General features: G+C 38.6%; 1 protein-coding gene across 2 annotated transcripts in view; it reads left to right on the top strand.

Moving 5' to 3' along the window:
- The window catches only part of FHDC1 (FH2 domain containing 1), a 46216-nt gene extending 25358 nt beyond the window's left edge, over window positions 1–20858 (top strand). For both annotated transcript variants that reach the window (XM_075860343.1, XM_075860344.1), the window contains exons 5-12: window positions 4197–4282; window positions 5948–6048; window positions 11319–11389; window positions 11521–11628; window positions 12202–12272; window positions 16157–16274; window positions 16419–16583; window positions 16849–20858. In XM_075860343.1, coding sequence (XP_075716458.1) covers window positions 4197–4282; window positions 5948–6048; window positions 11319–11389; window positions 11521–11628; window positions 12202–12272; window positions 16157–16274; window positions 16419–16583; window positions 16849–18825 — 2697 coding nt within the window. In that variant the 3' untranslated portion in view covers window positions 18826–20858. The remainder of the gene's footprint in view (window positions 1–4196; window positions 4283–5947; window positions 6049–11318; window positions 11390–11520; window positions 11629–12201; window positions 12273–16156; window positions 16275–16418; window positions 16584–16848) is intronic.
- The last annotated feature ends 3122 nt before the right edge of the window (window positions 20859–23980 follow it).

Genomic DNA, 23980 nt, shown 5'->3' with positions numbered 1-23980 from the left:
AGACCTATCCATGTACTACTGTATGTTGATCATCTGCATTTCTAGAATGACTTTTTTTTCTTCTACTAATGTTCCCTCTGAAGTGTGACTTGAGTTGCAGCAGTGTAATAGGTGACTTGTTAAGGGTTACTGCTTTCCCTGCGCAGAAGGTAATGGTGATAAGTCTTTGTGATCTCATTAGTGACGTAACTTTTTCCATTGATAGAAGTGTCCAGCGCACTCGGCTATGAACCTGTGAACTGTATATACGCTAGCAGAGGAAGAGAGTGAAACATATGTCGTATTCAGGCTTTAACCACTTACCGAGGAAGTTTTCAATAATGACATAGTTATGTGCCGAGCTTTTTATTGAAGCGTGTCTCAAAATGGTGTTGGTTGGACCAATAGCGCAATCTTTTAAGTAAAAATGAAAACCTTTTTACTAAAAGTTTCGCTCACCTCATAACCACCACGCTATGGTTGCGTTTTCCAATGCGTTTTTCATTATACTTGACTGATGCAAATGGTTGTGTAATAAATCCGAACGCTGCAGGTGCTTGTAGATGCTCCTAGAATAGTCCTGTGTCGACTGCAGGCAATTTGAAGCAAAAAATGGTGTGTAGAAAAGGCGGATCCAGCACTCCAATATTAAAAGTTCCAATTTTATTTCAGTCATGTTAAAAACAAGGATAAAACAAAATCCCGGGACCACGCTTACGCGTTTCAGACCGCTAGGGTCCTTAATCATAGGACCCTAGCGGTCTGAAATGTGTAAGCGTGGTCCCGGGATTTTGTTTTATCCTTGTTTTTAACATGATTTAAATAAAATTGGAACTTTTAATATTTGAGGGCTGGATCCGCCTTTTCTACACACCATTTTTTGCAATCTTATAAGTACCTTATTGGTTTGTTTTATTATGATGGAAATTACTCCATTTGTCTTTACATCCAACCATCTCTGTACCCTGTTTAAAGCATCAACTAACATATAATCAATATTTAAGGTGGAAAAAGCATATCCTGCTACGTCACAACATTCCACTGCAACTGTTTCCATTAGCTGCTGACACCCTTCCTGTCTAAGACCAGATAATTCCCTTGTCTGTGGCACAAAAAAATATTAAAATAAAAGTCAAAGCTCTGTTGCTATCACATTGTGTTTTTAATATATATACATTGTATCAAACAGTAAAACACGTGCAAAGCTATTGTAATATAACCTTATGTCACTACTTGGATATACTCGCTCATTGGGGTGTGGGTAAACGGTGGAAGCCGTTCTTTTTTCTGAATAATAGAACTTTATTGCTTAGTCTATGGCGATATGGAAAGATATTGCATTTATAATCCATTGTGATGAAGCTGCTACATAACTTTCATAAAAGTAACAAAAGTAATTCCCTATTGAATGTTTCTGTGCCACCCAGGCACCAACAGAAGGCAGCTAAATAGGGTGCAGTGCCCACCTGAAGTCAATGAAGGTAATGAGGGTGAAATTGGATGTCCAGGATTTAAAAAAAAACATGGCTTCTTCTTTCCAAACACTGCGCCACACCTGTTCTCAGGTTGAATGGTATTACATCTGTCACATTCACCTCAATGGAGCCAAGCTGCAATACTAAACATTACCCGTGGTGTGGCATTGTTTCTGGAAGAAAGCTGCAATGCTTTGCTAATCCTTAACAACCCCTTTAATGAGCACTCGTATAGGATGGGGGAGCTGTTCCTTGACAACTCCACTATTCTCTCTCCTGCACCAGAGCCATGAAGTAGAAGGAGCAGCGCTTCTTGCTCCTGCCGCATTAGCTGCTGACTGGCTGTTTACAGAAACTGCTTGCTAGAAGAGGTCATAGTGGCTCGGGAACATGAAGGGTTCAAGGATTTTCCCATCAAACTCATTAGTCCATTGGCTGACCTGATGTCTTCTCCCGGATAAAGAAAAGCAAGGCCAATGGGAGCCAGCGGTCATTTTAGTGACTGGTGGGGATTCCAACTGCTGGAAACCCTCGCAAACAAGCTCTGAAATATGCCATAAAAGTGATTGGTGTAAAATCTTCTTTTGTGTGTTTCCTTGGGTGGTTGGCACTGTTATGGAGGAACACTGACTGACTCTGTTCTCCCACCTGGACACACGTAGGGCTTCTTTGCACCCTTGTATTTGTTGTCTGTGTCCATTCCTATGTTCACAAGGGGGGACGTATTCTTTAGAGGTGCAGAAACTAAAGGAGGGTGTCCAGATAGTCCTGATCTAGGCCTGCTGTAATGTGACTACACCAGTAATAATACTTAGTATTACTGACAATGAAGGAAGTAAGAGGATCATAACTATATATTTCTGTGGGATTTTCTATCTCTAATGTTAATCCATTTCTACAAAGGCTGTTATTTACTTTGCTATATGTGCTGGCAGCGGCCTTGCCCTGCAGGTTCATCTGTTATCACTCTTCTAACGTGTTCCATAGCTGTACACCGAGCACTCAGCCTACAATTGTGCTAATGTAATGCCAAGTACTTTAAGCAAGCTTTTAATATGAGCTTGGTTGATTTATGAGTACATCCCACTATTCATTTTCATGGCTTTTCTTAGAAAAACCTATAAATATTTAAGGACGTTTAAAACCTGTCTATCTAAAATGAATTGTTAAAGTTGTTCCATATATTTTAGTAAATAGGACGAGACTAGGTGTGTACTTGGTATTTTAAGTATTTGCCATGCTCTGTCATTTATCCCTCTATAAACCTACAAAGAAGTCCATGAAATGATGGAAATTGGCTCCAGGTTACCCAACCACTGTGCACACTAGGCAACTGCTTTGAATGTTTTTTTTATTGGGTGTATATATACATTGGTTGTTATTAGTAATATATTTTCAATTCTAGGGAGCAAGGTTTAGGAGAGTTAGGCTCTGTTCTTATCTGCGTCTGTCATTTCCATCGTTCTGTTCCATCATAGGAGCAGAACAACAAAAATGATGACGTGATGGATCGGTCACATAAGGGACATCAACGATGCCCGACAGAACTCATTGACTTTAATGTCCGTTTTCCATCAGTGTCCTTCGTTTTCTCTGATTTTCTGTCATTTTTCGAACACCACCTCAATCGCAGATGTAAACCTAGTATTCGTATTATCCGCCTTTATTTATAAATTGACAATGTGTTATTCAGCACTGTATAGGGATCAAAACATATTGACTACTCTGCGTAAAAGTAGACTTGTTGAATTCTTCCTGCAGCATAGTTTTTGTCTGTGAGTGGGACTGTGGTGTTAACAATTGGTGAAGATGTATATGCAATTTAGAAAAACTGGGTTTAGAAGGATGACTGATACATTTTAAAGGTGTGAGCAAATTTAATAGGCTGAGGAAGAGCATTCCAGAGTGTGCGGGCAGCATCAGAGCAGTCCTGTAATTTATGTATGGGTGAAGGCTGGGAGGACGGGAGAAATAGTAGTTTATTTTCTAGAATGATACTTTGTTGTCCCTTTTTGTTACCGTATTCTGAAATAGGAGCTACTGTAAATAATGATTATTAAAATAATATTAATATTTCTAATAGGAAATCGCAAAGAGGTTCAATATTTCTTTATCCAGAATAGTTATAGTGGATTATTTGCAGGTCACAATTATTTTTCTCTCCGAAATATCCTGGATTACTTTTTTCCGTTGCCTTCTTTTAAGTATGTTGCGTGCAGTAAATCTGAATTTGTTCATAGATTTGTAAAAGATTTGCATGTCAAATATGACATATACCTGTATAGATAATTCTATAATAATACACTACGCAGAAATCCTATTATTGCAACCCATTGTGTTTTTGTATACTGTGTGAGGGATTATGTACAATTATAGATGTGTGCATATATTTAGTTTCTACTTTTATATTTTATCTTGTCTAAACGTGCTGAATTGGCTACATTGGGGATTACAAATAACCTTTCAGGGTTGTCTTTTATATAGAAATAAAACAATTTCAATGTTATGTAGAAGAAAATAAGAATTTGGAAGGACTATTATCGGCTTAGTGTAATGTACAATCTGGGAGCGTCCTTTCATATTCGGAACAATTGAGCTATCCTGTTTCAGTGAAATAAAATAAACCACCTGGAATTTACAGCATATAGTCCATTCTTGTTCTGACACTGTCTGCTTTTGCCGTATTGATATGAATGTAATAAGATAAATTATAATCTCCCCATATATTTTGTTTCTTAATAGGTGAAGAAGTTAAAGGCCTTTAGTGGGGAAATAACGAAATTGTCACTGGCAGATTCATTTATGTACATGCTGATCCAGGTGCCAAAGTAAGTAAAACCAGAAATAACAAGTAGACTTGTTATGGTGTCAATGTTGTCTTGTTGGTGACTTTAATCCGGTCTTGAAATCATATTTTTTTTTGTCTACACTTTGTGTTGACTAATGAAAGAATCCTCCAATTTGGCCTGACGTGGGAACCATTAAAGGGGTTTTTGGTTTTTAAAAACACATTTTCAAATACCCTTTTAAAGGCTATGTACACCTTTTGAAAGGCAATTTTTTTGTTTGGGGCAACTTTACAAATACTTTTTATTAAAAAATAGTTTTACTCTTTTTATATACAGCTACTCTGTATTCTCTATACAAAGCAGCTGTGTCTAGCGGTATTCCCTGAATCTGTCAGTCCCGCAGACCTGACGGGTTTCAGTGACAGCGGATCTGACACGCAGGATCCATCTTCCTTTTTTTTTATTTTTATTTTATTTTTTTTATTTTTTAGTCCCACTAGGGACTTGAAGATCCAATTGTTGGATCGTTGTTCTAATACCTTGCAATACTTATGTATTGCAGGGTACTATAACTGTCAGTTTCACACTGACAGGAGGCATATTAGGTCCTGCCTCTGGCAGTACGTAAACGCCTTCAATAGATGGCAGACCTGAAGCCTTTGTTAGGCTTCCGGTTGCCATAGCAATCGGCCCCCGCAATCGCGTAGCGGGGTGCCAATGTTGCTATAACTTAAATGCAGCGGTCACTATTGACCGCCGCAATTAAGGGGTTAAACGGTTCGGATCACCGCTGTGATCCAACCCGATTTCCCCCAGTACTAAGGTTGCTAGTAGCGCCTGTGTGCTCTTTTAGGAGCACACGTAGATTAACTGGCTGCAGGCACAAGGACCAGCTCTGAAGCCCGTTAATCTACGTGGGGTGGTTGGGAAGGGGTTAAAGTAATGTTCTGAATCGTGGCTGTCCCATGAATAGCTCCGCTCTACGATTTACATTATGAAATTCTGTGTTATCAACATTCTTGCTGCAGTTTTCCTATTACTTGTGTTCGAAGCTCTATGAGGTGTTGGTGTCTGAGTCAGCCAGGGTTGTCCTACATTGGTGGATACAGTGGCATTTCCAGACGCCCTGAGAGCCTCATGCTTCTGCTAGTCAATTAAGCTCTTTAGAAAGTTATTTTTTATTAACCGTAAAGATATGAGGCTCCTTTCAAGTTGACTAAGAAAGATTGTTGTGTGGAATACCTATGTATTATAATGTCTCGCTCAATATACTTCCTTTTTACTTTGCAAAACGAAAGCCTTCACACAACTAAGTCTTATGGTATGTTCACACGGCCTATTTTCGGCTGTTTTTCGGGCCGTAAACGGCCGAAAAATCGGAAGCAGAACGCCTCCAAACTTCTGCCCATTGATTTCAATGGGAAAACTGCGTTCTGTTCCGACAGAGCGTTTTTCGCTGCGTTTTTTTACGCAAAGAAGAAGTGCAGGACACTTCTTGGGACGTTTTTGGAGCCAGTTTCCATAGGCCCCATTTACAAAACGATCCATAAACGGCCGTAAACATTGCCGCGAAAATCGCCAGTGGCACAAGAAACGCCTGAAAATCAAGAGCGGTTTTCTCTTGAAAACAGCTCCGTATTTTGAGACTTTTTTGACTCTGCGTGTGAACATACCCTTATACATAGATATCTATTTTTTTTCCAGTTATTCCTTACGAATAGAAGCTATGGTGCTGAAGAAAGAGTTTTCCCCTTCTTACTCCTCTTTGAATCAAGATATGATGATTATCAGATTAGCTACAAATGGTGAGTAGTTATTTTATTCTGTTTGGTCCCCTAATGTGTTAAAAAATGCAATTCAACAAGTATGCTATAATGGTGGATTTGATTATTTTTTATTTGGTATCCACAATGGGCCATGTAATATTTTTATTTGCCATGTGCAGGGAAATATCATTCAGAAAAATGTCTATACTGTCGCTTGTGATATGATGGATAAACCGTTCGGAAGCTTTAGAAATTTTTTATTTCATAGGATGCCAGAAAAAGCTGAAGCTGCAGTGCACTGTATGTCATTTCTCTTAGCTGGGGCATGATATATATATATATATATATATATGTCTCTGTCTCTGTCTCTCTCTCGGTCATTAATTCACATCAGATACATAACTAGATTGCTACAGGGGGATGCAAGATAGAGAATCGCCTCCATAAATACAAACTAAATTGAGATCTTGATGGTGTCTAATGTCTGTTATTCATAAACCAGGATATACAACATCTTGGCTGCACGTTTTTTTTTTTTAATAATACAGATTTAGGCCCCATGCACACGAACGTAAAAACGCCCGTAATTACGGCACGTTTTTAGGGGCCCATGGACTTCTATTGGCCACAGGTACCTCCCCGTATGCTTACGGGAAGGTGCCCGTGCCGTTGAAAAATATAGAACATGTCCTATTTCAGGCCGTAATTTCGGCACGGGCAGGCCCATAAAAGTCTATGGGGCTCCCGTAATTACGGGTGACTACGTGTGTGCACCCGTAATTACGGGAGCGTTGCTAGGCGACGTCCGTAAATAGTCACTGTCCAGGGTGCTGAAAGAGTTAAACGATCAGCAGTAACTCTTTCAGCACCCTGGACAGTGACTTCCGATCACAATATAGATCAACCTATAAAAAAAAAAAAAAGTTCATACTTAAGTATGAATTTCTTTTACTTTTTCTGCTGAAAGGGCTGTCCCTTCTCTCTATCCTGCGCTGAGACACCCTAAACCTAATCTGTGCAGTTTATAAAAAGAGCATTCACACATGTAAATGTTCCTAGAGAAGACAAAATAATGATTATAGAGAGACATTTTTCTGGACGGCAGGTTGGTAACCCCCTTAAGGAACACTACAAAAAAGCTGGCCATACACAAGGTGTGTTTGCTGACAGCGGTCTCCCCTGACCTCTCCATTAACATGCACGCTCAGCCAGGCACGCATGTTTATTTCAAAGGGGAGAACAAAGGATCTTGCCATAGGGGATAGCCAAGAGGCTCACTACAGACATTAGATTGTCATCTGGTCCCATCGGCATTCATCTGATATGTTTGGGCAGCTTTAGTCCATCCCAAATTGCTACTTCCAGAGAAATATAGATTGCATTCAACTGCACAGAGAATGCAGATAGGACAGACTTGTGTGTTGTCTCTTTAATTATGTGCTATTTTTTTTTTTCCTTTCAGTAAAAATACGAGTCAACAGGTCCCATACGCTTTCATTTGCTTTGTATACAGATCGTTTGTACACTGTATACAAAACAAAAGCAAGAAGTTCCTTTGGAACTCTGTACTCTCGGGAGACAGCACTATGTGTTGAGCATAGTGCTGTCTCCTCAGCAGGCAGTTGCTTCAATTCAGAGGCAGCAAGGAAGAAGCTGCCTAGAATCAAGTGCAAGCGCTTATTGCAGTTAAATCGGTCATACACATGAGATAGGTGTCATCTGAACATTCGGCTAATTTCACTCGACTCCGTCATAAACATGCTTGTCTGTGCATGCATGTTTATTCCAATGGGGATAGGGTAATAGGCAGCAGCTTATCTCCCAAAGAACATCGGATCGGACGCGTTGACATCCGAGTCAGAAGGCCCACATTCACTTAAGATCATTGGACAATTCTGCCAAAATTATTGGTTTCGGATGACTTTTTTTTTATTATATGGAAGGGCAGATTTACACATTAATTAAACCAAAAAAGAATACCTATATATTAAAGGTCATATATCAATAAGTATAGTTGCACATATGGGACCCCATGCATAGAAACACCCAAAAGTTATCCCTACATGCTACAATAAGACCAAATCAAACGTATCTTAGAAAAATACAAAATGACTTTATTGAAGACAAACAACACAGTTGATCTAGATACTTTAAAAATATACACCCATAAAAACAATGTACAAGCAGTACAAAGAAATAGACAGTGTTGAATATAAGGCAGGGCAAACAGTGGTGGTACTATGCATACTATGTCATAGAATATAGAATATATACCATGAGTATAAATGTACTTATACCAATCTACCACAGCAAATGCCTGGAGTATGACCGCAAAAAATGTATGGTAAAAATCATGGAAAAATCATTGAGACCTCAAAATACGCATAACAAGAACCCACCATGAGGGTCCTCTTATGCACACTTATTTTTTCACTTATTTTTATGTGAGCATGAATGTGGGTATATATATATATATATATATATATATATATAATTGTATATGCACGTATGCATACATGCTTACCTATTTCTATATATAGTCATATAAATATATATTTTCTTCATATATTTACTTATTTTTTACCTATATAACTTTTAACCACTTATGTCACATTCTAATCCATATCTATTTTTTTATTTTATATATTTTTTATTTATTTTTGATCCATCTATGCAATGTGGTATGATGTTTGGTCATACAATTCCATATATATATATATATATATATATATATATATATATGTATATATATATATTAGTGATATTTCACCTTAAATTTTATGTGATTTGTGTGCACAGTGGGCTCCTAGGCATGCATTGGGTCCCCCTCTGTACACTCTCTTCACATATCTTATTGCCCGATTTGCTGTTGCCATGGTTTTATCTGTCGGGAACTAATGTTCGATTCGTAATATTTATATATTCTGAAATGCCAAAGTATGCTCTCATATATAATATTCTTGTTACTCTGTAAATGCATTTCTCTAACTGTTAATAGTGCTCCTGTATACATACCGCTCTCTATTATTGGACATGGGCAACTGTGATTACCTTGCCCTTGTCCAAGATGGATGCGGTGGTCCGCGGTTGTTGTGCGCATGCGCGAGGCGGGGGGCCGTTTATGACTTAGTCCACGGCGCAACATGGACTTGGGCTCTGTGCAGCTGCGCACTGCCCACTTCCGGACGCCGTGGACTGCGTGATTGAGGTGCCGCCTCTCCTCGTGCAGGCGCCAGCTGAACATCCTATGGACAAGTAAGTGTGGTACACTTTTCAGCTGTGTACCCACTCTTTAAACCCTCTGGTCACACTCTTTTAGGACCCCCTGACGAAGCCAGGTGCGAAACGCGCGTTGGGGTGTTCTGACCGTGTTGTGGCAGTGGAATGGCTCATGGTGGGTTCTTGTTATGCGTATTTTGAGGTCTCAATGATTTTTCCATGATTGTTACCATACATTTTTTGCGGTCATACTCCAGCATTTGCTGTGGTAGATTGGTATAAGTACATTTATACTCATGGTATATATTCTATATTCTATGACATAGTATGCATAGTATCACCACTGTTTGCCCTGCCTTATATTCAACACGGTCTATTTCTTTGTACTGCTTGTACATTGTTTTTATGGGTGTATATTTTTAAAGTATCTAGATCAACTGTGTTGTTTGTCTTCAATAAAGTCATTTTGTATTTTTCTAAGATCCGTTAGATTTACACATTATCCTGGACAGCAGCCTCCTCACCTGTCTGTGCAGGAAAAGCAGCTGTTTGCTAGGGAGAAGGCGCAGTATACACAGGGTGATCAGTGTTCATAGGAATCTTTTTTTTTTTTAAATAAATTTTTTAAAAGTACACCCATATGTGTACGATAATTACTGTGGTGAGGAGTGCTTGCTGTTGCAAGATATAATTTTGGATTATATGACGGGTTTGACCCACATGTTGTTAGGGTGTGAATATTGTAATGTAGGAGGGTAAACCAAATTGAACCATCCTAAATGAAACCTGCATGCTACCTAAATGTATGCAGTACATTTATATAACGTGTTGAATATTAAATACAGGGATAAAAAGAGTAATACAGCACCAGCAAAGTAAATGAGATTTCAAGCTATTTTTTCTGCATGTAAATTGACCTGTGGTGCGTATTTTAGAATAGGCAGCATGTCCATTTATCTTGCGCTTGCGAATTGTATCTGACTAGTTTTAAAAAAACACACCAAAATCCGCCGCATAAAAACACACCTATGTCCGCATCAAAACGTAAAAACCACACCTAAAAACACACTATTTTACTTGTGCCATTCACCGTGGTTTCAATTCAGATTTTCTGCACCAAATTCCGCAACGTGTATCCTAAATGTCCAGATATTTCTTACAGATTTGGGTCCATAGCTCGTAAAGATACAGGCTCTCCCTTGGCTCTCTAGTTAGTAGATGGTAGCGTTGTCATGGAAATCTGAGGCAATATTTCTTTTATTGATGCTGAACATTCATAAAAAAATAACAAAGTATAAACTCATGTGGCGTTGGTCTTCTATAATTACAGGCTTTGTTTGGTGAGTAATATTTAAGAACATCGCCAAACCAGATCAATAAAAAGAGACCAAACCTGTAGGGAAATGCCATCACTAATTTACGGTGGACAAAGGACGGACTAATTCCTGCGGCCAATTGCAAGATAGTGAGACGATTGTGCGCAATAGATAATACAATAAAAAGGATTATGTATGAACCACTTCATCATTTAGTCAGTACTGGCTGTATAGAGGCCATTATTAAGAGCAGTAATACAGTTCATTGGTTTTGTAGTTACATTTTCTTTTATATCTAGTAATCTGACTTTGTAAATGGGAAGCAGAATTGTTTTTCCCCTAAGTTTGTGAAACAGAAATTTGAGAGGGGCTGATGCAATGTAAATAATGCCTACCACAGTACTGCTGCTGTTTACTACAACGTTGGAGCATCTTGTCTTAAAAAGCATTGTGCTGTCATGAAATCCATGAATACTGAGCTAGGGATACATTACAGTTACCACGGTAGAGCAGAGGGTTATATTACACTGCCCTGTACAGAAGTGGGACAGGTAGAAAACAAAACCATGTATCGCTTCTAGCGTGCATTTATTATTTTTTTCTTCTAGTATTATTCTATGGTGGATTTTAGGTGGAGTCAAGTTGCCCTAAACTCCATACTTCTACCATTCGCTCAGTAATAATACTGGTTTCAGTTCCTGTGGAAAATGAGATGTCCAGTAACTTTCTTGCGCATTCCCATGTGATTTTTCTTTTTTATGTTTCCCCTCTTAGAACTAATGTCATGCGAACAGCTGCACTCCATCTTGTACTTGGTCCTGCAAGCTGGGAACATTATGAATGCCGTAAGTCTGATGCCTTGTGATGATGACTATTGTTATCCTTCTTTTATATAATGCTGGAGTATCACGTGCCCCTTGTAGAATTCCCATTTGACTTGTTTTTCTGAGATCTTCCGATGTCTTTTTCTCTCCAGGGTGGATATGCTGGCAATGCTGTTGGTTTTAAACTGTCATCACTGCTCAGGCTGGCAGACACAAAGGCGAATAAACCTGGAATGAATCTGTTACATTTTGTGGCTTTGGTATGTTCTAGGTAGATGATTGTTACTCATTGCACAAATGCAACACAAGTTCTGGGACTGGTTTGTCCATCGGTACTTTTTCCACCGCTATGTATTACAGGTGGGCATGCTATGGCTGCCCAACTGGCATGTCAGAAGTAATTGTGGCCGGCCCTTCAAAGCTTTTTCATAAGCATCATTTGTTGTTTATTGCTTATTCAGTATTAAATGGTTTGTCTCATGATGATGACGACCCCTGTTTCCGTCAGGGAAAGCTGTGGCCTGCCACACATTTCAATAGATTTCCGATGTAGTGTTACGTGGCAACCATTTAAATAAATGGCTTGTAATACGTGAACTTGTGTCCACCAGAGTGAGTGATTCTCTTTGTTAGTGGTTCTCTTCTCTGGCTGATACATTGTGGTCCCGAGTGTGTGAACCCCCCCCCCCACACTTTTGATGAGACAACACATGAAGGGTAACACTGATCTCTATATTTGTGTAATTAAATGTGTCTCCTATCTATCTATCTATTTAGAATCTACACTGCCAATTTTTATTACATTTGTATTGTAATAATATATTTATTTGTAGGAAGCCCAGAAGAAAGATGCTGCATTACTTACCTTTTATGAGAAGCTGCCACATGTAAATGAAGCGGCCAGGTAAATAGAATATACTTTCTATCTATTGTCCTTGTGGACATCTGCACATGTTGCCCTTACTGTCCCTATAGTGATATTGCCATGGTAAAGGAAAGGCGAGAACCAAACAGCAAGCCTTTATGTGATCCCAGAATGCACCACACATTATTGGTATAAACACTTGTTGAGCGTTAGTTTTGCTGCATGTAATTTGCATTGAAGTTTTATCTATGATCACAATGGATGGGCCTTTATTCTGAGTCGCTTCTTCCATCAGTTTCATGAAATCTTTAATATGTCGGATGTGAATACTTAACGACAAAAACGCTTGCACATGAGAAGTTGTTCTGTTAAGGAATTCTAGTCGGCATTGCTGTGTTCACATCATGTTCACTGGCAAAATGTCCTGCACTGTATTAATACCATACACAGAACATGACATAAGGCTCTGGACTGTAGTAACAGTAGCAGTGATACTGGAAGAGGAAGTATTAAGTAACACACTGCTTATAGATGTTCACATTGCCAGGGGCTGTTGTATAGTAAACATCCTCTACTTTAGGCATCATAATAAAAAAGAAAAAAAATTTGTTTGAAAATATAAAGTCTTACAACAGACAATATGTTCAGTATCAGAATGTACAAACACACCTTGTTGGCTTGGATTCAGCTTATTAGTTCCTTCCGACATGTTAAACTGAATAAATACATAATGCGAGACCTAAAAATTTCAGTTCACTTTATCATTTGGGTGATTATTTATTTCTATAATACTTCTGTATTTAGCAACACTAGTTCATGGTTCATATAACACCGTTTATTTTACAGCCTTAACAACTATCCAAACTTTCCAGTGTGCGTGCGCGTGCGCGTGCATGGGAGATTTTACATCGTATGTAAAGCACTGCGGAAAATGTTGTTGCTGTATAAGTAATTGAAAATAATTAAGATGTGGAGCAGTGCACAGCTTTGAAATTCAAAATATGAGAGTATTTTGCAGGTAGATTTTGACCTGCCTGCACATTCTTGCAGTGTTTTTTTGCCCATGGCCATTGAGCGCCGCTAGCAAAAAAAGCCACGAAAATCGCTTTTTCTGCCTCCCATCAGATCAGAGGCAGAACCGTGGCAAAAAAGGACATGTCACATTTTTCCCTGCTTTTAACTGCTCGGGGGGAAAAAACAAGCCTCGGCCGTTTTTTGGCGCTGATTCGAAAGCGTTTCCTTGTCAAAATCAGCGCCAAATAACTCCATGTGAACTGGGCCTTAAGGTTTGTGTTTATTGTCAGGGGTTCCGTTGTATTTGACAGCAAGAATAGCACAGCCTACAGCTTCACTTAAAGAGGACCTGTCGTGTCTCCTGAAACGTCTATTTTAGTTAATACTTGTATTCCCCTTGAAATAACAATTCTGCAACATAGTTTCTTAGAACTCTGCATTATGCCGTTCCTCTGTTAATTCTCATAGAAATTTATGAATACATTTCCAGCGATTCACCTTGTAAAATGGGTGTGTCCCTACACAATCTCACTGTCGGCACTGATTGAACATTGCCAGTCTGTGTAGGGACACACCCCCAACTGGTAACACCCAGCTGTCAATTTAGTCATACATTTCTAGGAGGAATAACAGAGTAACGGCACAACACAGAGTTCTAAGAAAAGGTGCTCCAGACTTATTTAATGAGGATTACAATTAGTTACTAACACATACATGTCAGGAAAGATAATATCATTATTTATTAGTATATGGCAAACACAAGCATCTTACTTTTAACCTCTAAAATGAGAGGATGCCTTTCTCTTTCATGAACTAAAATGCAGCTATATGTTCTGCTTGTCAGGCATTACGGTCATGGGTTTTCCTGTGAAATTATGTTTTGGTTTCTATGCCCAAAGCAGAACTACGGAGCATGAAAAATAAGAGCAAGAATTTAACCTTTTTGTGTCCGGTGCTTTGCTTTCCCACATTACTACTGGGCTCTCCTTTCACTTGTTACTATGACAGAGAAAGCAAGGTCAAAAGGCTGATTCATGCACAAAAGCTCAGCTTGTACTTCAGCCCTGAGCAAACTAACGTCTTCAGAACAGCAGTACCATGTAAACTGGCATGGTGAAAAGCATCAGTCGCCTTTCTTCTACACATCTGTTGTGTAGCTACCCTTGTGCTGTCCTGAGAACTTATTATGTATGATTTGGTTAGTGGTAAGATTTCTTTTCTCATTCACACTTTGAGCATTGGATCAAGGTTTTTGTATTTTTTTAATTTTTTTTTATATAGATTCCAGAGACGTCCACATTTTTCAGTTTAATTTGTGCATTATATAACAAATCTGTTGCTGCTTCCAACTCTTATCAGCAGAAGCACTGCTGTTGAAAGAGCTTTATTATTATTTTTTGCAAAATGACTTGAGCCTCTTAATACACCATGAAAGCCAACTTGCGTACAAATATCAAATACTTGCATTTGGTACTTATTTGCTAATGATCAGGGCTCTATACAGTATTAAGGAGTGTTCACCAGGTACAGAATAGTGCGTCAGTAGTGTTTGGTGCAACTTCCTAAATACGTTTTATTAAAAATAGTTTTTACTCTTTGAGATACAGCTGCTTTGTATTCTGTATACAGAGCAGCTGTATTGTTCGCTAAGACCTGAATCAGTCAGGTCCGCAGGACTGACGTGTTCAGTGAAAGCGGGTCCTGCGGTTTCTGACACGCTGTATCCACCTGTAATCTATCACAGTTATAAACTTAGATGTGATCGATAGAAGCTGGATGTGTCAGAGACACGCAGGACCCGCTGTCACTGAACCAGTCGGTCATGCGGACCTCACGGATTCGGGTCTTAGCGAACACTGATGGACAATCTTATTTTTTTTTTTTAAATGTTTCAAAGGTGTGCATTGCCTTTAAACCCTTGGCAACATCTGCCGCACATTTACGGCTTTGGCACTACAACGTTAGCGCAAAGCGCTGTAAATGTATGGCGCAGGGATGGTGCAAGCATAAGTGCTGTGTCTACAGTGGGGTGTCAGCTGTGTATTACATCTGACAATCTGCTACAATGGCCAGGATCGGATGGTACTCTAGACATAATTGGTATAACCGCAACGACCCCTATTATAAAATAAATGCATTAATTGGCCCTCACCGTGAATGCTGTAAAAGAAAAAAAGCAATGGCGTATGTGCAGTGTTTTGCTCACCCTCCCTCCCTAAAAAAGGTATAAAAGTTCATTTGTCCTATGTATCCCAAAATGGTATTAATGAAAACCAAAGCTTGTCTTACAAAAAACAAGCATTCATAAAGCTCTGTTGCTCGTAAAAAAAAAAAGTTAAATACATACACTATACTATATATACAACAAGCAAAATACGAATTACCCCAAATTGTATCAATCCAATAGAGTTCTAGAATCCCTTAAAGGTAACAATAAAGATATATATTAACAGTATTGTATTGTCTAAATCACTAAAGCCATTAGTGAACTTTAAGGTCTGCACTTGATTTAAAATGTCAATTAAATGGCTCACTTTCAAGTCCAATTGGCTTTTTTTTTTAATTATTATTTAGGTTCAGGTTCCAAGGCAATATCTATGTTGTATCTGGATAATAAACCTTTTAATAAATACTACCATTTGGAGCTGAAATTAATTAGCATGACTTCAGTAACCATGATGCAGCGACGAGTGGCCTCAGAATATTACCACGTGGTATATTCATGCGGAAATTAGTCATTGTTAATCCGAGATAACTTGCTTCCACCCAAATTATCCTCTTTATGAATTTGACAACAAGGCATGGCTGTGTTTGACATTCAGGTGTTTGGTGAACTGTTCAAACATTACGAATGATGTCTCAGTACAGGCCTTTAACTTGTTATGTAATTGTTTTTCTTTACTTGGCAGGTTGTCTACAGACAATATGGAGGCAGAGTTCCAGACACTGTTAACAAAAACAAAAACCCTCAAAGACCAGATTAAGAAGGATGCGGAGTTGTCACAGCAAATGGAGCAGTTTCTTCAGGTACATGAATGTAGAAAAGATGGATCCTAATAGTAAGAGGGGCTCATATTGAAGCTTGACTAGTTAGAGTGTGGTATAAATGTATACAGTAATAAATAACATGAATATGTAACCAATGGTGGGTTTCTTTTTATTGTATTTCAGAATGCAGTGAAAGACTTGAAAGAGCTGGAGAAGCAGAAAGTGGAGTTTCAAAAGCAGGGGAACACTCTAATAGACTTCTTCTGTGAAGACAAAGAAACTATGAAACTTGATGAATGTTTCCAAATATTTCGGGATTTTTGTGAAAAGTTTAACAAAGCTGTAAAGGTAAGATCCATATACATAAGCTTGATGGTGACAGGTGCTTCATAGAAAAGTTACAACTTGTTTTCATTCTTTTAATAAAATGTAGGCACAACAAATGTAGTTTAAACTTTGCCCTGTATTCTAAAATAGGACGAACATCTGAATAAGTATTGGACTCTTATCCATATTTTATAAAAATCATGTTAGGCAGGATGGTGAACATTGCATTGTGCCTATGGATATATCGTATAATTCTGAAAGGACTGTTATGCATTTATATTTATAGGAAAACAAGGAGAGGGAAATTCAAGATCTACGGCAGCAGAAGAGACACAAGGAACTGGAACTTAAACGGCGCTCCTGGATCTTTGGAGAGAATGGAGGTTTTGGTAGGAGTAGCAGTGAAAGTGATGTGGAGTTATTGACAAAAAAAGGACTTGAAGATGTTTTGCCATTTTTGCAACAAACACCCCAAAGTCCATTAAGCAGAAACTCCAGCTCAAGGAGATCCCGCCTATCCCTAGGAGTTGCAGCAGATAGAGAATTACAGATGTACTTGGAAGCACCACAGGTTGATCAAACCAACAAATTTAACAGTCTGCCCCGATCTCACTCTCACCAGCCGAGACCAACAGTTGCGTGGATAGAAACCAAGGAGAAAAAGGACCAGACCGTTAACATTATGAACTTGAATAAGAACGAAGCCATTCAAATTTCCGATCCATTGCCTACGGTACTCATTAGTTTGGAAGATGAGATACCTTCCCACACTGCCATCTCTAATTTGTATTACAAACAGGATAAAACAGACAGAAATAATAATCAACAACCAAGCTGCCAGAACAAGGAGGAAAGTCCGCCCAAAAAGACAACGTTAAGTCCTTTAACAGTCACTTTAGAAGAACGAGAGCTGGTTAAAGAGTTGCACACATTCGATCTCCAAAGATCTATAAGAGAAAACACTGATACGTGTATCACAAACTTAGAGACACTTGATGACAATAACATGCCATTAAATAAAACTAGCATAGACAAACCCTTTATTTCAGTAAGTACCTCATACGAATCAACTGATACAACTGAAGCTCATTTAAACAGCGTTGGTACTTGTATGTCAGAAAACACATGTATCTCTGATAATCGAGAGCACAGTCCATTATTTTATGTTGAAGATAGTACCGATAACTCTTTAACACTGGACTGTTCTGAAAGCAAAGATATGAATGAGAGAGAAGTTGAAAATGTACAGATTGATGAATCTGATGGTGGAGTAGGATCAAATACATGTGTTTCTGATCAGTCCGAAAACTTAAAACGTGGTAATAGAAAGAGCATTATTTCCATGGAGAGTACCTTAAAAAGTAAAGACCCTATGGATTCAAAGAGACATAACTCGATGAAAGAGAGAACCCCAAGCTTCACTAAGGCATATGTTACTCGGCCAAGCAGCACTGTCACTACAAAACCTGTTCGTATGTTGAATGACTCTGAGCATGTAACAATGAGGAAAGTTGTGCCCATCTCTAAATCTAACAGACCTGGAAGTATAAAACGTGCAGAACTCAGGAGTTCCTTTCGGGATGAGTCAAAATCAGATGAACTCAAACAAACACTGCGTCATTCTCTTCTAGCAAAAACGGATAATGCTCAAAGGTCTTCACCCAGGTCTAGTACCACTACTGAGGAGCCCAAGTTTCAAAGAGGAGCAAGTTTTACTTCTAACAGTGCACGTTTCCAGAGGGACCAGATTCAGCGGAAAAGTTCTGTCCAAAAAACAGCTGCAAAGCCAGTCAGAGATATTAGTAAGCCAAAGCTTGATGAAACCAAGATATGTCGGACAACTCAGAAACAAAATCCACCTACTGTAGACGTAAGCAAGACCGTACCAGCCAATACCCTGAGAACTTCAACATCTACTCCAAGCTTTGCCAGGAACACTGTAGCCTCATCTTCCCGACGTGCAAAGACAGAAGTTCCTGCTCCTCCTCCAAAAACGACAACTATAACTAGGTCAACATCTTTGCGCCAATCTAAAGGAAAGTATGAACCATTAAGTAGAGATTCTACCCCCAAAGAAAATAGTAGCGTTGGTACCTTCAAGAGAACCAATAGCATTAGGACAAACCTGAAGGTAACAGAAGCTACTAACAATAGCAAACCTGAGACTGCACAAAAAGAAAAGAGTATAGTTGAAAAATCTTTGAAGTTTAAGGATACAGGCAAAGCAACACTAGGTAAAATATTGAAGCCTTTGCTGAAGTAGGTGTTTATTTAAAGAGTCTGTTTAATTCGACAACCCCTGTTTGGGTGAATTTAATAATAAAGGAAGGGCTTTTTTCATAATGCCCCTTCCTTTGACAAGCTGTGCTCATATACAGTGCAGTGTTTTTTTGTTTTTTTATATGGACTATGATGACTGTTGGGACTCCTAACTACCCCTTTTTCGGCAAGTGCATTATGCAGCCTCATGAAGGAATTTGTGTTGCAATAGTCTTTAAGCTGAGCTGAAAGAGTGCTTATCTAAGAATCTGTATCTGCAGTCATCATTTCTTGAACACATTTGGGGAGAAATTGTTCTTTAGGACAAGCAGGACTTCTCTGGTGAGGATTTTTTCACTTTCCAAAGGTACAAGCTAGTCATTGACTTTATATGGCTTCCAGCTAAGGGAGTACTTGATCGTTCTGCCATTGGCTTCATAATGGGGACTCTGCTGGAAGGAGTCTCTTAAATTTCTGGATTTTATAGCAATGACTGTCGCAGGTGTTTCGCTAGTCCACAAGGAAAAACAAGAGAATAACTTGGTGATGCTGTTACATAAATACCTATCTATCAACCTTGATGAACACAGAAGTGCCATGTATTTATAATGCATATGAATGGTGTCTCCTCTCTTTTTTTAAATATTTGTTGACAGCACTTCAACCATTCAATGTGTACTCACTGTGATTCTAGTCTTTGATTCACATGTGAATCCTGCTGCTAGGCTTCTATGATGTAAGCTTTGATATGTGGTCAAACAAAGTGGGTCATAGATTATGAATATTTTTTGTGTATGAGGAGAACTAGATCCAGTCAATGTACCTCTGGAAATCTATAAAGCGGCATACTATGTTGGGTTTATTACAAATATATTAGTTTATGCTGGGCACCTGTTGGGTCTTTGTACTAACTACTACGTTCAGCTAAAAGGTTTTAAGGAATACGTAGGTATCCTGAACGAATAATAAATAAGGTGGTAATAAAATAATTAAAGTAATAAAGTATTGTTCATGCTGTAATAAATGAAAGCGCATTAGGAAGTCTTTAAGATCCCAAGTAGACAAATGTTTTTCCTAAAGCAAGCTAAACCTTTATTTGCTCATCTAATGTCCAGTTCTCACACACCCGATGCCAAAGTATACAAGTGACTTAAACAAAGTGATCCTCACGTCTGCTTGTCCTTTTGCCTTTACTGACCTTTTATTACCTACGGTTTCTACTATTGCTTTGTTCACAAGTGGCATATTTGTTGCATAAATTTCCCATGGTTATTCTTTAATATAAATTATTGGTTGCAATTCTTTCTTGGCCGATATTAAATATCAATTAAACACCTAGTGCCTCTGAAACTATCCATTCTCCTCCTTGTTGAAGCCGTGTGGATTTAATTGGCTGTTCTATGAGGCCTCCACAAATCTCAATTGGGTATGTAGAATATCATCCGTTTATGCCCTAAAGAAAACCTTATTGGTTAGGAAAGCGACATTGACGCAGTATATAATTATGGATTAGAAGTTCGCAGTGGGCCATTTTACATAGGAAGATATTGTGGCTTAACCTATAATCTAATTTAACAAAAAAAATATATCTTTTTCTGGTTAATGTGGAGGCCTATATACTCAGGACTTTATATTTAATAGTGGATATCTATTTGAATATACACATTTACCTATGTTAATACAAGATTTTACAGTAATTCAAATACGTTTTGCCAAAGTGGATAACTCCAACACCTTTATAAAAGTGTACTATGTCTTTGCACATAATATCATGAAATGTAAATGGCATCTTCTGTGCAACATAAAGAGAAGACAGAACATTTTTCCTTTTTTTTTTTCTTCTTTATTATAGCTGACCCCATGTATTATCATACTAACATATCAAGGTATCAGAAATAACATGTATATAAAAGCAGATATTCCGGAACAGGATTGATTGGTAGACTGTATCTATTTTCTCATTTGTGTGTACATTTTATTACCGTTTTCTGACTGAAAAGATTTATTTAAGTATGTTTAATAATGTAAATTTGTATACTAGAAGGTACAATGTACATAGCCATATGTATTTAAAGGATCTTTACATATTTCAGAATAGTTTGCTAATAAATTTCTCAACTGAAAGTAAATCGCTGGTGTTCTCTATTCCTTTCTAGCAGTAAAAATAAATATATGCGGTGCCACAAAACATTTCTCAATCATGCAACACAAATAAAAAAATCACCCTGTAGTGTGTGTGTGTGTGTGTATATATATATATATATATATATATATATATATTTATATATTTATGTGTGTATGTTAAAGGGCTTGTATACTGGTGGTTTTCACCTAATTGGTCGCCCGCTATTACTACCTCCTTTATAATCAGGGTAACTAGGGTTATGACTAGTTCCCCTACCTTTTCCTTATACTAACGTTTGTCTACTTGCTTTGCTACTACGTAAGTGTATACGACTGTATAAATACAATAGTATAGTGAATAAAGGGTAATATTTATTACTAACAATAATCACACTTACATATAAAATACACAGAAACTGATCACAGTATAGTATCAGTATACCCCAATACAAATAATAAGTTAATATATATTGAGTATACTCACACTATACGCAGTACAGAATAAACAGGGCATCACAATCTTACGTTATACCATCACCCACTTACCTAAACATACATAGAAGTTACGATACAATACAATACACATGCTCACTGTTTCTGCCCACTCCCTCCTAGCAAATAACTCCCTGTACACGAAGGGTTAATCAGGTAGCAAGGGTTAACTTAGGAACTCAGGAGGGTAGAGGGTTAACAAGGGGAATGGGTTGCTGTATGCCAGGGGATAGCAGGTAAATAGTGGAAAAGGGTTAAACAGGTACCAGGGATTAATCAGATACCAGGGGATATGCAGGTCAGGCAGATGGGAAAGGGTTCACCAGGGAAGTGTTGTGTTAGGGGGGAGAAATTACGCGTAGCTGCTGCTACACGTGGATACTTAGCAGTTCATCTGGTCCAAGGTTGGTGTATTTTCTGAAGAGGGAGGCAGGAACAACAAAGTGAGAGTGGGACAGTTGACCCGCTTATAACTTGTCCGTGCACATCTGTGTGACATCACATGCTCATGCACATGCAAGGGGGGGACATGGGTTTATGGCACCCTCATGGAATATCATTACCTGGCGGGGGGGGGGGTAGGGTGACAAGCAGTTGGAACTTCCTGCTTCCTGGAAATACAGGATATGTTCACTGCTTATGGCTTAGGCCCCCCACCCCCCAGGGGGTGTCATTACCTAGTGAGGGGAGGAATATACACCTTTCTGGAGGGACAAATATATCTACACTCACATGTACAAAGATATAAATACATAAAACACTTCCCTTTACATAGTGTGTGTGTATATATATACAAACTGGAGTCACACATGCAATTTTAATGGCAGTTTTTGGAGCCAAACACAGGACTGGAATTTCCGCAGTATTTACAGCAACAGCAAAGTGGATCTCTGCAAATAACAGCCTTGCACTGCAGAAAAACAAACCATAGACCAATCATGCAGAAAGTGTTCTGCGGTGTGGCTTTAAAATCTGCATGTCGATTTATGCTGCATATCCTGAGCGGAGATGCTGCGTTTTTGGCCATAGACTTGAATGGGGAGCATGAATTTCGCACTAAAATATTCAAGTTGCAGTTTGTATAGGGTTTACTTCACGTAAACAGTGTAAAAACTGCTGGAAATTTGCAGGTGCACATAAAGTTTGCCGCAATTAATGCTTCAAACTAAAATTTCGCTTAAAACCACAGCCGAAAATCCACAATTTATCCACAGTAATATGCTCTGCGATAATGCAGTATTTGCTGCGGGTTTCAGTGACTGCTTTACCTGCGTTTTTGTTCTAGATTCTGCTGCAGATTTTCTATTGCAGAAAATCTGCTGTGTTTCCTGCCTGTGGGAATAAACTCTTAGGCCATGTTCACACAGAGCAGTTACACGGTGTAAAAGTACACCGCATATCTGCCCTGAACGCCACAGGGAATTCATTTTTCTTCTGAGTTGCGCTTTTGAGACGGAATCGCAACTTTTCTGCCGCAAAAATACCAACAGCTATTCGTACAAAAAAAAACGCTGTGTGTTTTTATTTGCGGCGTAATCACAGCTTTTCCACCGCAATAATCACAACATTTGCCTATTTGTTGCTAGCTTTACTTCCCCATTGAATTCAATGGGGAAAACCCACAACAAAAATGCAGCAATTCCACACCATAAATTGACATGCTGCGGATTGAAAAAAAGGCACCGCAGGTCAATTTATGAAAGTTTTTTTACGTAGCGTGTAGATGAGATTTGTTCAAATCTCATCCACTTTTCTGCTACTATAATATGCTGCAGATTTTCCTCCAAGAAAACCATTGCGAAAAATCTGCAGTATTTACGCTACGTGTGAACTTTTGGCCTTATACTTATTTTTTAGGTCTAGTCTGGCACAAAAAAACTGCATCAAAAACTACCACGAAAACTGCATGTGTCATTCCAGTCTTGGGGTATGTTCACACGGCTTATTTTCGGCTGTTTTTCGGGCTGTAAACGGCTGAAAAATCGAAAGCCGAACGCCTCCAAACATCTGACCATTGATTTCAATGGGAAATACGGCGTTCTGTTCCGACAGGCCGTTTTTCTTAAACGGCCGCGTAAAAAAACGCCCACGAAAAAGAAGCAATTTTTCATTTGACTCAGAAGAACAGCTCCAAAAACGTCCATGAAAAGCGTGAGTTTGCTTAAACGCCTGAATTCAGGAGCGGTTTTCCCTTGACGTTTTTTAGTAAGCGTGGGCACATACCCTTAGTGTTTTGTTGTGCAACAATTGTGTAAAATTTGCGTGACGTGCCCCTGGCACAAATATTCATGTACAGTCTAGCTGCGCTTAAAAAAATTATGGTGGATGATAGTGGCATTCGCGGTCACCATTCACACTAAATTCACAAACTTTCGTGCAGCAGGAGCAATTGCGCAAACAAAATTACCTCTACCTAGGACCTCAAGCTCAAAGTTTTGATTCAGTCCTGACATTTGCCTATATAATATATGTACAATAATTTCTATAATGTATAGACAATTTCTTCACTGTACAGGACTAACCAAATTTTTTTTACGCCTGCT

The sequence above is a fragment of the Rhinoderma darwinii genome, chromosome 1, assembly GCF_050947455.1.
Source record: "Rhinoderma darwinii isolate aRhiDar2 chromosome 1, aRhiDar2.hap1, whole genome shotgun sequence".
In the NCBI taxonomy this organism is placed as follows: domain Eukaryota; kingdom Metazoa; phylum Chordata; class Amphibia; order Anura; family Rhinodermatidae; genus Rhinoderma; species Rhinoderma darwinii.
This window is presented reverse-complemented; position numbering and strand designations above follow the sequence as displayed.